The sequence below is a fragment of the Gossypium arboreum genome, chromosome 1, assembly GCF_025698485.1.
Source record: "Gossypium arboreum isolate Shixiya-1 chromosome 1, ASM2569848v2, whole genome shotgun sequence".
NCBI lineage: Eukaryota > Viridiplantae > Streptophyta > Magnoliopsida > Malvales > Malvaceae > Gossypium > Gossypium arboreum.
This window is the reverse complement of record NC_069070.1, coordinates 3,988,102-4,000,657: the sequence shown is the minus strand read 5'-3', so window position 1 is coordinate 4,000,657 and position 12,556 is coordinate 3,988,102. Positions and strand designations below refer to the sequence as shown.

General features: G+C 30.9%; 2 protein-coding genes across 3 annotated transcripts; one reads left to right on the top strand and one right to left on the bottom strand.

The window, feature by feature from the left end:
- The first annotated feature begins 2,742 nt into the window (after positions 1 to 2,742).
- Positions 2,743 to 6,064, top strand: LOC108483291 (pyruvate kinase, cytosolic isozyme). Its single transcript, XM_017786595.2, has 3 exons — positions 2,743 to 3,595; positions 4,400 to 4,858; positions 4,988 to 6,064. Exons 1-3 carry the CDS (start codon positions 3,347 to 3,349, stop codon positions 5,798 to 5,800), a joined length of 1,521 nt encoding a protein of 506 aa, XP_017642084.1. The 5' UTR covers positions 2,743 to 3,346; the 3' UTR covers positions 5,801 to 6,064.
- A 2,972-nt stretch (positions 6,065 to 9,036) lies between these two features.
- LOC108483751 (E3 ubiquitin-protein ligase SIRP1-like) lies at positions 9,037 to 11,194 on the bottom strand. Of its 2 annotated transcripts, none has more exons than XM_017787316.2 (2): positions 10,985 to 11,194; positions 9,037 to 10,437 (listed from the first exon to the last, which is right to left on the bottom strand). In XM_017787316.2, the coding sequence occupies exon 2, from the start codon at positions 10,376 to 10,378 to the stop codon at positions 9,284 to 9,286; it is 1,095 nt and encodes a 364-aa protein (XP_017642805.1). In that variant the 5' UTR covers positions 10,379 to 10,437; positions 10,985 to 11,194; the 3' UTR covers positions 9,037 to 9,283. The 2 variants fall into 2 exon arrangements, with proteins under 2 accessions (XP_017642805.1, XP_017642804.1); XM_017787315.2 differs by having other exon boundaries at positions 11,011 to 11,192.
- Between the last annotated feature and the right edge of the window lie 1,362 nt (positions 11,195 to 12,556).

Below are 12,556 nucleotides of genomic sequence, written 5' to 3'. Positions count from 1 at the left end.
GTATATATATATGTTATGTTTAATGTGTGGATTGAATATTGGTATTTAAACTAATATTTAAATGGTTTTATGATGTCATTTGATTGAAGACAAGTTAAGGGTATTACATTATATGTTTTGGTACTTAAAGATAATAATATTAACTTTTTAGTGTTTAATTCGGGTTTAGATTTAATAATGTTGACTAACTAATAATAGTAACAATTAACTTTCATCAAATCAACCTTAAAATCTAAATCAAATCACATCTGTGATATTGTATTTGACAATTTAAATATAAAATTCAACAAATTCACAATTAATATTAAATTTATTCTATTAAAAATCATTAAAAAATAAAACATAATAATATTAGCAATTATTTTTATCAAATCAATCTTATAACTCAAATTAAACACTAAAAGGTTAACATTGTTACTTTTGGGTAATAAAATTTATATTTTTGTCAAATACAAGTATCATATTGAATAAAAAATAGCACATATACCTCATAAAGAAAGTATCAAACTCGAGTACCAAATAATATATTAAGTTTTTATTTTAATATTGTTAATGGGGTTTGTTTTAATAAGAGAAATTTGAAGTAGAGTTTATTTAAAAATTTGTAGAAAAGATGAGGAAGAAAGGATTGAGATTGAGAGATGATATTTTTATTTTAATTTAATTTTATCGAATCTTAATTTTAAATATTTTATTTAATTAAAAGATCACCACATATAATTTGATTGGTTCAAAGAGTTTTTTTAATGAGGGTTAGTTGTTGGTACCTAAAGTGATCACAGAAAGTACCTAAATAGAAAAAGTTATATAATTTAGGTACCTATTTTTCAAAGAATCCTTTTAAGATTACTTAAAATAATAATATTAAGTATTATAAATTGCTTCAATAGTCTTATATATATAAATTTTATTTTAAATTTGAAATATTAAACTTACTTAAATAAAATTTAAAATAATAAAAATATTTAGATATTATTAATAAACATTACAATTTACAAATACTAGTTTTTTTTTACCCATGCATCGTATTAACTAAATTACATTTAATTGTTTCTTAAATTTGGAGAAGTTTCATTAATAATATATAATTTTAATTTTAAAAACATGATAATTGATATTAGACTAAATTTAAATAAATAATATTTTAAAATTATTTTAAAAATTAAATATTATAACAATAGATTGTGTGAAATTCTATTTTTATATGTAATTTCTAACTTGATTTTATTTATTAATTAGTGAATGTAGATTGTTAATTAAATCTAAATATTGTGACCACTTCTAAATTATTGTAATATTATTTATATTTTAAATATCTATTTTAATTTTATATATAAAATATCTCAAATATAATTATTTTTATATGTGAAATATTTCAAATAATTATTTCAAATATAATTATTTTATATATTCAAATTTACCATACACATATAAGTAGATGAAAAATAATAATATTTGAAATAATTATTTTATAACATTAAAATTTTTCATACTTACAATATACATGAAAAAATAAATATTTAATATATAAAAATTATATATAAAGAAAAATAAAAAATTAGTTGATATTTTTAAATTAATATATATTTAACATAATAATATATATAAAAAAACATGTTCTCATTATATAATTACATATTTATTATTTTGTCTATATAAATAAAGCAATTATTAGTTAAAGAATAAAAATAAAATTAAATAAATAACTTAAAAACATGTTTATTAATTAAAAACATGAAAATAACATGCTTATTTATTTTTTTAAAAGCTTGAAACAACGTGCATTAAAAAAACCCAAATAAATAAGAAAATGATTTAAACCTATACATTTGAATGGAAATCACAAACATTTATCCATTTAAACAAAGAAGTTGATCCTCAAAGGAAAGCGCATTTAGTATAAAGTACTTCATGAAAAATCCTTTTTACGAGAGTGTCTTTTTAACCATGTCAATTCTTAAAATCAATTTATTTAATGATCTACTTCATTATTTTTTTAAAAAGTAACATTTATCACTAATTTTGCCTTAAAAATAAATTTTATTTTATTTTATTTTTATTAATTTTTCAAGTATTGATTAGTAATTTATCATCACCCAATTAAGAAAAGGATACAAAATGGTCACTCAACCATTCAATTTTATTTCTTTGTCACTAACTAGCTAACAGTAGTATATTTTAAAATTGTCATAATAACAATCCTTAACATTTATAAATTATAACAATTTAGTTTTGATTCTAAAAAATTTAACCTTCAACATTTACATATTATGTAATTTGGTTTGCTTTTCTAGTTTTGGTTTTTAGGTATTCTCATTTTTGTATCTTTTAATTAAATATAGCTAATTAATTTTTTTTAGTGTTTAGGAAAAGAGTCACATAAAAAGTAAAATTATAAAAGATTAAATTACACAATGTATAAATATTAAAGATTAATTTTTTTAAATCAAGAATAAATTGATACAATATATAAATGTTAGGGTATATCACTTTTAAAAAGCTACCACTATTAGTTTACTAGTGATAAAAAGATAAAATTAAATAACCGATAATAATTTTATAATTTTCATAATTGATAAAAATAATTTTAGTTTCATAATAAAATATGAAATTTTGCCTTTAAAAAACTCTTTCTTTCGTAAAAAAATATGTGTTATTTTGATAATTAATTTAGAAAGAGTATTATTTGGGATTTTTTTTTATGTTATTAGGATAAAGGAAACGAAATATTGAGGAAAAAGGAAAAATCTATGGGCAGGGGTGCATAGTTTGCGTTGGTTCAGACCCATGGTATGTGTTAAAGCTTGTCCAACTGATTTGACATTCCTGCTGTTAAAAGACGAGGCAGGAGAAGGGCGAGACGAGGGAGATTTTTAGTGGCTCAAAGAAACATCGAATGTATGAATGAATGTAGTGGCCTTGGCGTTTCCACTTGGGAAATTCCAGTTGTCGCTCCGCCTTTTCATGGTTGTTGGGTCAAATAACAATAACCTCGGAAACCCGGAAAGGCTAAAACTGTCCAATGAGGCATGACCAATGTCAAGTCAAAAATCAACTAAATCTATTGTTGTTCAAAAATGCATCACAATTAAAAAAATGGAAATTGAAGGAATAGGTTCTGCCTTTGCAGGGATTCCAGCCTTGTTCCTCAAGCAATACCAAAGGTCCAAAACCAAACCAGCAAAGCAAAGCTCTTTTTTTTTTTTAAATAAATAAATACTAAAACAAAAGTCGTCAAACGCGACTCTCTGCTCTCATCTAATTTTCAACCTTTACTCTTCTGTGTGAGGAGAAAAAGGAAAAACCTTTCCACAAATCTCTATCTGCATCTGCTTTGAAACTAAAAATGGAAATCAATAACCACCATGAAGGAGGTTTCGAAATGGAGAAGAAGCCCAAGACGAAGATCGTATGCACTCTGGGTCCTGCATCCAGGTCCGTCCCTATGATCGAGAAGCTGTTGAGGGCAGGCATGAACGTCGCTCGTTTCAACTTCTCTCATGGATCTCATGCCTACCATCAGGAAACCCTTGACAATCTCAGGGCAGCTATGCTCAACACCGGTATTCTCTGCGCCGTCATGCTCGATACTAAGGCTCGTATTCCTTTTTTTCTTTTCTTTCTTTTAATCCTTTAATTTCACTTGTTACTTTAGTTTAACCTCTCTTCGCTCCTTTTTTTTGCTTGGATCCGACTGCTTGTTTCTTCTGTTCCCAACATCAGTAGGATCACAGATCTAAATTTCAATCTGTATGCTTCAATAGTTTTCTTGGAAAACAGTCAAAAGTGCTCAAGGATAAGTTCCAACTCTTCCATTTGCGACTTTTGAGATTAAGCCAAATCGAAGGACGTTAGCCTTTTAATAGACCATAAGTTCAATTATGCAAGAATCAACTGCCTTTGTTAGTATATTTCAGGGATTGCATACTCTTGTTAGCATACGATTATGAAGTTTAAACATAATCGGCCACGAAAAGGTAATGTTTGCGATTGTTTTCTTTTGTGATTGACCCGGTAGCCAACTAGAGAAGAATAGATGGTAATGATGATGATTTTGTGATTGCATACTTTTGATTTGATGACTGATGCTATTTGCTTATAAGCCACCGTTATTATTCTTCATAAAAGCCAACGCTTGGGTTCAACGCCTCCCAAGATCCTCCAAATATATGAAAAACATAAAAGAATCTGAACATACCCCTATTACTAACATAGAAATCTATCAGAAACTGCTTTATCCTTTTTTTCTTTAAACATAGGATATCTGAAGAGCTCTGTGTATTTGCACAACCAGTGTCCGTAATCTTTTATAAAGTATGGAATTTTATTGATTTTTGTCTTGATTACAACATGGTAAAGCTGATTAATTGTAACTGTTTCTTCGTATGTAAACTTCCAGGGTCCCGAGATCCGAACTGGTTTTCTTAAGGATGGAAAAATTCAACTCAAACAGGGTCAAGAAATCACCATAACAACTGACTATAGCATAAAGGGTGATGAGACACTGATAAGTATGAGTTACAAAAAGTTGGCCGAGGATGTCAAACCAGGGATGGTCATACTTTGTGCAGATGGGACAATCTCTTTTACAGTCTTATCTTGTGACAAACAAAAGGGTTTGGTTCACTGTCGCTGTGAGAATTCTGCAGTTCTTGGTGAGAGGAAGAACGTTAATCTTCCAGGGGTCGTTGTTGACCTCCCAACCTTGACTGAAAAGGACAAGGAAGATATCTTGGAATGGGGAGTTCCGAACCAAATTGACATGATTGCTCTTTCTTTTGTTCGAAAAGGATCAGACCTCGTGGAGGTTCGGAAGCTGCTTGGAAAGCATGCTAAGAATATTCTTCTAATGTCGAAGGTATGTCTGAAGAATTTTAGACATGATTTTTATTCTGTTTACATTTTGCTAGCAGAGATTTTTGAAGAAGCAAATCATATAATAGTGGGATCCAATGGTTGTTTTCTTCCCTTTAAAATTCTATGGCAGGTTGAAAATCAAGAAGGGGTAGCAAATTTTGATGACATCCTTACAAATTCAGATGCATTTATGGTGGCACGAGGTGACCTTGGAATGGAGATTCCCATTGAAAAGATATTTCTGGCACAGAAGGTGATGATTTACAAGTGTAACATCCAAGGAAAACCTGTTGTCACTGCAACACAGATGTTGGAATCCATGATAAAGTCTCCCCGGCCAACTAGGGCTGAGGCCACTGATGTTGCCAATGCAGTTCTTGATGGCACAGACTGTGTGATGTTAAGTGGTGAAACCGCAGCTGGAGCTTACCCGGAACTTGCTGTTCAGACCATGGCCAAAATATGTGTAGAAGCAGAAAGCACTCTTGATTATGGAGATGTCTTCAAAAGGATTATGGAACACTCGCCAGTGCCAATGAGTCCGTTAGAAAGCCTGGCTTCTTCAGCTGTTAGAACAGCAAATTCAGCAAAAGCATCTCTTATATTGGTCTTAACCAGAGGAGGAAGTACTGCAAAGCTGGTGGCTAAGTATAGGCCTGGAATGCCCATTTTATCCATGGTTGTCCCTGAGATCCAGACTGATTCGTTCGATTGGTCGTGCAGCGATGAAGCTCCAGCAAGGCACAGCTTAGTGTATCGGGGTTTGATCCCAGTTTTATATGCTGGATCTGCCAGAGCTTCTCATGAAGAGACAACAGAGGAAGCATTGGAGTTTGCTATTCAGCATGCCAAGGCAAAGGGATTATGCCAAAATGGGGATTCGATTGTTGCTCTGCATCGGATTGGGACTGCATCCGTGATCAAGATCTTGACTGCAAAGTGATTTTTGGTTCGCATTTTCAATGTCATTTTTTGGGAGGTTCCCTGGTACAAGGGGTAAAAGACACTGCTATTCTTATGCATCAGCTTTTTGATGTTCTCTTTTTGGATGAGAAACAAAACTCATTAAGATCACAAGTATAATGTCATGACTATTTTTGGTGTTCCCTGGTAAAAAGAAAAAAGGAAGTGTGATTTTTGGTTCACGTTTTGAATGTTTTACGTAACTATGTTTTTATGGACATTTTGATTCCTTTTGAACTTACAACTGTTTTTGCTTTGCATATCTCCATATACTGTACCTCTGTTGGTACGCCATGTTTGATGCAACCGGGGGAGTTGCTGTTTTTGCTGGTTTTTCTAGTTGATGCTGTGGATGCTCTTCTATACTATTTACTTTATTTTTTAAAAAATTAGTAGCGAGATTAGGTCTAGAGTCTAGCTAAATGTTAGGTAATAATAACTTCGCTATTAAAACAAAAATAAAAGAAAGAAATGGAATGGTAGGACTTGAATGTTAGGTAAAGTTATTTGCTTGATCAAAATCTACATCTGATTAATAAATAGGATTTCCCTTGTGCGGACTAGAGTTGTCCGTAGGTTGAGCCAGATTGGATCAGGCGCCCGTCAACGTCTTTCATTTATTTTGTTCTTGATTCCCTTTCCGATGGAGTTTCATTTTCAATGTTATTTAATGTTTGTAGTAATCTTCCTAGTTGTTTAGAACCGTCATTATTGGCGGATAAACATGGTTGTGTTATATTATATATCAAGCTTGACTCTTTTGATGTTTTATAATCCTTTTCTTCCCAAAAGAAAGGGGTTGAGTAAAATTATATTGAGTTTACGTTTTAAATGATGTGTTATTTTTATTTGGGTTTAGATCCAAGTATAAATATTATAATTGGACCGAAATTAAATTTTACTTAATCGAAATAATTTGATTAAATTGTGAAATTAACTCGATTTAGTCATTTAAGTTAGTTTTAATCGTTAACTATAATAGATTATATATCTATTTCTAAAATTATTAATGCATATATATATATATAACTTTAATATAGTATAGATTATATGATATGATATAGCATTACATGATATAATAAACAATACATATATAATAGTTAATATATTATGTATTGCTAGTATAACATATGATAGAATATTACATAAATTTATAACTATTAATGCACGCATATATATATATATATATATATATGATATTAATTGATCTAAAATCAAAATAGATTGACCCAATTTGATTTGATTAAATTGCCTTAATTTGATCAATCAAATTGATTTCTAATCATTAACTATAATAGATGATCAATAGAATAATATAGTATAGAGTTATTACTAAAAGTATTAATATATGTATATATATAACTCTTTGTGTAATTAATATTTTAACAATAAAATCATTGAATAGTATTACGTAAAATAATAATATACATTACAAGATCGATAGTTATGTAAAACTTATTATATTTCAATAAATGTATATAATTAGTAATATATTAAATACTATTAAAATTTTAATATCAACTAGTACAAGTCAATAAGCATCAGTATAAGTTGGTATTAGTTGAAATTAGTCAAAATACATCGAAATGGTCAAAACACACCTAAATCTTAATCATAACGGAACCTAGATTACTTGTATCAATTGAGGAATTGATTGATACATACCGACTAATAGAGTACCAACTACTATGATCTCTATTAAATATATATATATATAATTTATGCTTTTGCAAGGCAATTTGAATTGTGCTGTTAAATATAAAAGTAAAATGAATTATTATATTGAATTCAAAATTATTTAAAACTTAAAAATTTTAGAAAATTTAAAAATATTTAAATATGTCCACTCAATCCAAAGAATCTTAATCTAAAAAGAATCTGAATTAAGAAAACTTAAACCTGAAAAACCCTGAGTTTGAGAAAATTCAAATCCATACTTATGTGAGGTGAAAAAAATCCAAACTTGAGACATTCAGTCCGAGAAAAACCTGATCCAGGCTACTCGAACAGTTGGTTTACCCTCCTCTAGGTATCAGTTATTTCTATGGCAGGTTTTTACCTTCAACTTCTTATTGTGAAGACGAAGTTGTGTATCACTTGCATTCCCCTTTTTAGCTTGGTTTTGGGTCTCTCCTTTCTAGAAATCCATTCCTGGTTCTCCACGAACTTGGCATCCATGTTTTTCTTTTGTTCTTCCCACCCGAGGTATAGAATCATTGGCAATCTTCATCATCTCCATGTCCATATGTGATTGTAATGCCAACCATCAGTTTTCTCAGTTTATCTTGCAAAGAAAAAAGGAGAAATTTTGGATTTCATTCAACGTAATTCTTGCCGGTAGAATTGTAGTCAATACTATATCCTTAGGAGCTCATTCTCCCATCAATGTTATCCAACTTAACAGAATCATCCTATTCCTATAGCCTTATCACCTCATTCTCCCACAACTTCACTTTTAACTTTCATCACATTCTGATCAGTCAACCTCGTTGTAAGGTTTGCAGACAAGAAGATAGTTGAAACAATTTTTTGTCTCTTTGGTGTTTTGAAGTTTTTTCTTTTCCCTATTATTCAAGGACCTGAAACTTTATCAAGCTTGTTATAGAGAAGCTCATAACCCAAAATCCAACCCGACCTTGTGACCCATAACGCAATCTCGCAAGGTGAACACGATGGAATGCCTTGCAAGGCCAGCTCCTCGCGAGAGAGATATGCCAACACTCCTTGCAACCTTGCAAGGCGGGACACATGAACATGTACGATGATTTTTGGATACGAATCCTGTCGGAAAGATACGTCCAGCATACATGTCAAACCTAAAGGGGAGTACATGTCGTCCTGAGTTATATGCATGACACCTAATTACCCTCTAATATGTCACATCAAGTGATCAATGCCTTATAAATAAATAAGAATCAGTCCCTAGAGGAGGTAGAGAAAACAAATCTCAACAAAGCCTAAATTTTTAAATAAATAAATAAGTGAGATTAATTTTTTTTTAAATTAAGAATGTAAGACTAAATGTGAAAAGAGTACAGAAACTTAAACAAAACTTGACCATTCTCTTAGCCAAAATGTCTCATTCAGGTGCCGACGAATTTAGTCGATACTAGATTCTAAAGTTATTCTTTCCCTTCCCCCTTCCCATTCCCACAAGCATCATTTACAACACAGATGAAACTTTCAACCAGCCCAAGCAAGCAAATAATAAATAAATAAAACAAATAGGATCACTCAAATTTATAGAAACAAAATTACATCATATGGCATAATTCAGGATTTCGTAAAAGAATTGTTCCAGGGGCAAGAATCTACAAGAATACAGGGAAAAAAAAAACCAAAACACTTTTGCAAGATGGAAATTCAACTTAAACTAACTATTGTACATTATAGGGAAGGCAGAATGGAAAACTGAAGCATCAATCATATTGAACAATAAACAGGGTGCTAATACCAAACAAACTCAGTTCTCATTTGTTTGAGAAGCATTTCTGGATTGAGAGCTTGAAGCTGTCGAGGACGATGAATTCCCTCTGCCGGACTGCGATCCTGATGTGAACAAGCCATTGAATGGCCATGGAAATGAGAACCTTCTCCCACTTCTCCCATCCCCTTCACCCTCTCCTTCCCCACTACCACGTCCATGAACATTACTTTCACTTTCTCTTCTGTCGCTATTATTCCCAGGCCTCTCTGAATTGAGTTTCTGTCCAACAGCAGGTATTTGATATCTGCAAACTGGACAAGAACTATGGATCTCCAACCATGGCAATATACACCCACTATGAAACTTATGCTTACATGGCATTTCCCTTGCTTCACTACCAGCCTCGAAATCATCCATACACACACAACATTTCAAATTCTCCTCAATTTTCACGGTTGGCAAGGCCATAATTGCCTCTACTTGTGCTGGTGGTGTTCCATATCTTTCGGGATCATTTTGTGCCACTGCCAAATGCTGCAACAATATATCTAAACCAGGACCGATGAAATAATCACCTATAGAACCTATGCGGTCGGAGTTTCGGTTTTGACCACCCTGATTGGAATCATAAGAGCCCTGGACAATGATAGTCTGATTGAAAGGATTGATGAAAATTACTCCGTCCCTGTCCCTATCCCTATCCCTATCCCTATCATTCTCAGAATTCTCGCCTTCAGATACCATTCTCTCTCTAACACCTTGAAGCAGCTGCACGATCGATGCAGAGTTCCTTCTTCTATTCCTAATGATGGATTCAAGTTCTCGGTCCAAGTCAGTATCGCCTCCATGGAGAGCTTCGCCATCAGAATTCTCAGCATCCTCTTCTTCAAACTCGATACGTCTAAGTCTTCTGCGGCGACGAGGATTACCCAGCATACCTAACAAGATGGGTGCCCATAGTGAGAGTGCTCGATCAGATTGGATATGGGAATCCATGTCTGGAGCACTGTCTGTCGTACCATTGCTCATTTCTTCAATAAACCCACCTCGACAAAATGGGCATTTAATCTCAGCTTCCATGATGGGAGTAACCACTTGAGAACACTGATAACACCAGTACCTTGCTGCCATTGCTTCCTCAAAAACCTGCTAGGCCTTTCCCTTTCCTATACTCCTATTTCATTAAGGTTCTGTCACAAAAAACAGCAAATAGCATCATCAAAACCAATTACAGTCAATTAAAATGGAAAGCAATCTGCCCAAAAAGATCATTTTATTTGGAACGATTTTGCAGATCTACATAAATAATTTTCCAGATAAAAAGTTCCAGCATATGATTTGAGGAAAAAAAAATCCTTAAGCTACACGCTTATGTAATTAGATCCAACTCCTAAACCCTTCAAAAATTCACTTCTTTCCCGTTTTCTTTTCTTTTTATCCTCAAAGAGACCATCCATACAAAATAAATAAAAAAAATTACAGATTCAGAAGAACCCCAAACTAAACAACTTACAGAATTCCAAGTCATGACAATTAAATCAGTAAAGGATATCTTAAAGAGCATACTCCCTGTTTTTTTGGGGGGGTGGATAAAAAATTGTTTACATGAGAAAGGGGCAACGTACAACGATCTATGATTCTCAAACCAAACATGAATCTCCCCAGTGAAGATGAAAATCCAAATCAGTGCAATAATTATAATCAACAAAACAAAAGATTCCAGACACGGAAACATACCGCAGAGATGTTCCGATTTCTCTTACCTTGAATTACGACAGCAACACTTGAAGAAAAACAAGAAGAAAGAAGAAGAATGTATTGTGTCCAAACTCCAAACAAGAAATGAGATGAAATGGCTACAGTTGCACTTTTTCCTTTCATTATTGTAATAACATCATCCAAACGCGTTCTCTCTCTCTCTCTCTCTCCTCTATTATTTTTATTTTATTTTACCCAAATATTATTACTAATTAACTAATTCTCATTTTACCCAATTACCCTTTACTTACCTACTTGCATATATGAGAGAAAACCTTGACTTGACTTATTTTACCTAGTCATTAATAAATTTTGTTAAATTTGCATTTCACATGTCAAATCAAACATCTTATATTTACATTAAATTTTTCATTATTATTATCTTTTATCATTTCTTACAATCATTTTTTTAAACAGTACTTTGATTGGGCTTAGGTCACTTTAAGTATAATATTAATATATTTTATATTTTTTAAGTTTGATTAGGTTGAAATATAGGTTTAAAATTTTATCCAATCCATTTATATTATTTTTAAATTTTTTAAAAAAATTAGTTATATTATATTATTTTAATATATAATAATTTTATACAGTTTTTTAATTATTGAAAATTTTTATATAATCATCTTAATATTATTTTAATATTTAAATTAGAGTAATATTATATAGTTAGTATAGGTTTATTATTTTAATATCTTCTAAATTACATAATATATAAAAATAACATAATATAAAGTATTATAAACTTAAAAACGAGTCAACCTGGGCTCGGGCCTTAAATATTCAAACCCGAGTCGAACCCATATTTTAAACAAGCCTAATTTTTTTGCCCAAGCCCTCTTAAATTTCGGACAAACTTTCAAACCTAGGCGAGTAGCTCAACCCATGAACGAATATATTTACAAGTGTGTTGAATAATATATATATATAGATATATATATATATATATAATTTGCTACCTAATTATTTAGTGATGATAAAAAAATATAACTATAAACTCGACACCTACATATACCAAGATTCCAATGATCACTTTTTAAGATTTCCTTATGGATAGAAATTTTGATATGATGGAATAAAAACTCTACTCTAATACATGTCAAATTTAAATATTTTGTGACACTTATGAGTATTGACTTTATATAGATTTTGTAGTTTCTTATAAGAAAGAAAAAGGAAAATAAATATTCCTAAACAACTCTCTCAAAATCCTATTCCTAATCCTCAAAAAAGGCATTCAAACTACTTGCAAAGTTCCCACAACTTAGTCAATTAGCTAATTTTTTCTCTCCATAATTCATGAATTAGTGATATGAAAGTTGTCCTCAAAATATGTTATTAATTTTATCAAATTTTGAAAATATATTTGTAAATTGTATTATTATGTATGGTTGTGATTATCGCAAGTTAATGTTAATTTTGTTGGATTATTTATTTGTAAGTATTATTACAATTATCGTAATTATTTGCAATAATCGAAATCTAATATTTAATAGTCTCAAAATGGCGATCAATTCATAGCAAAATTCATTTGAATGGAAATATGATTTC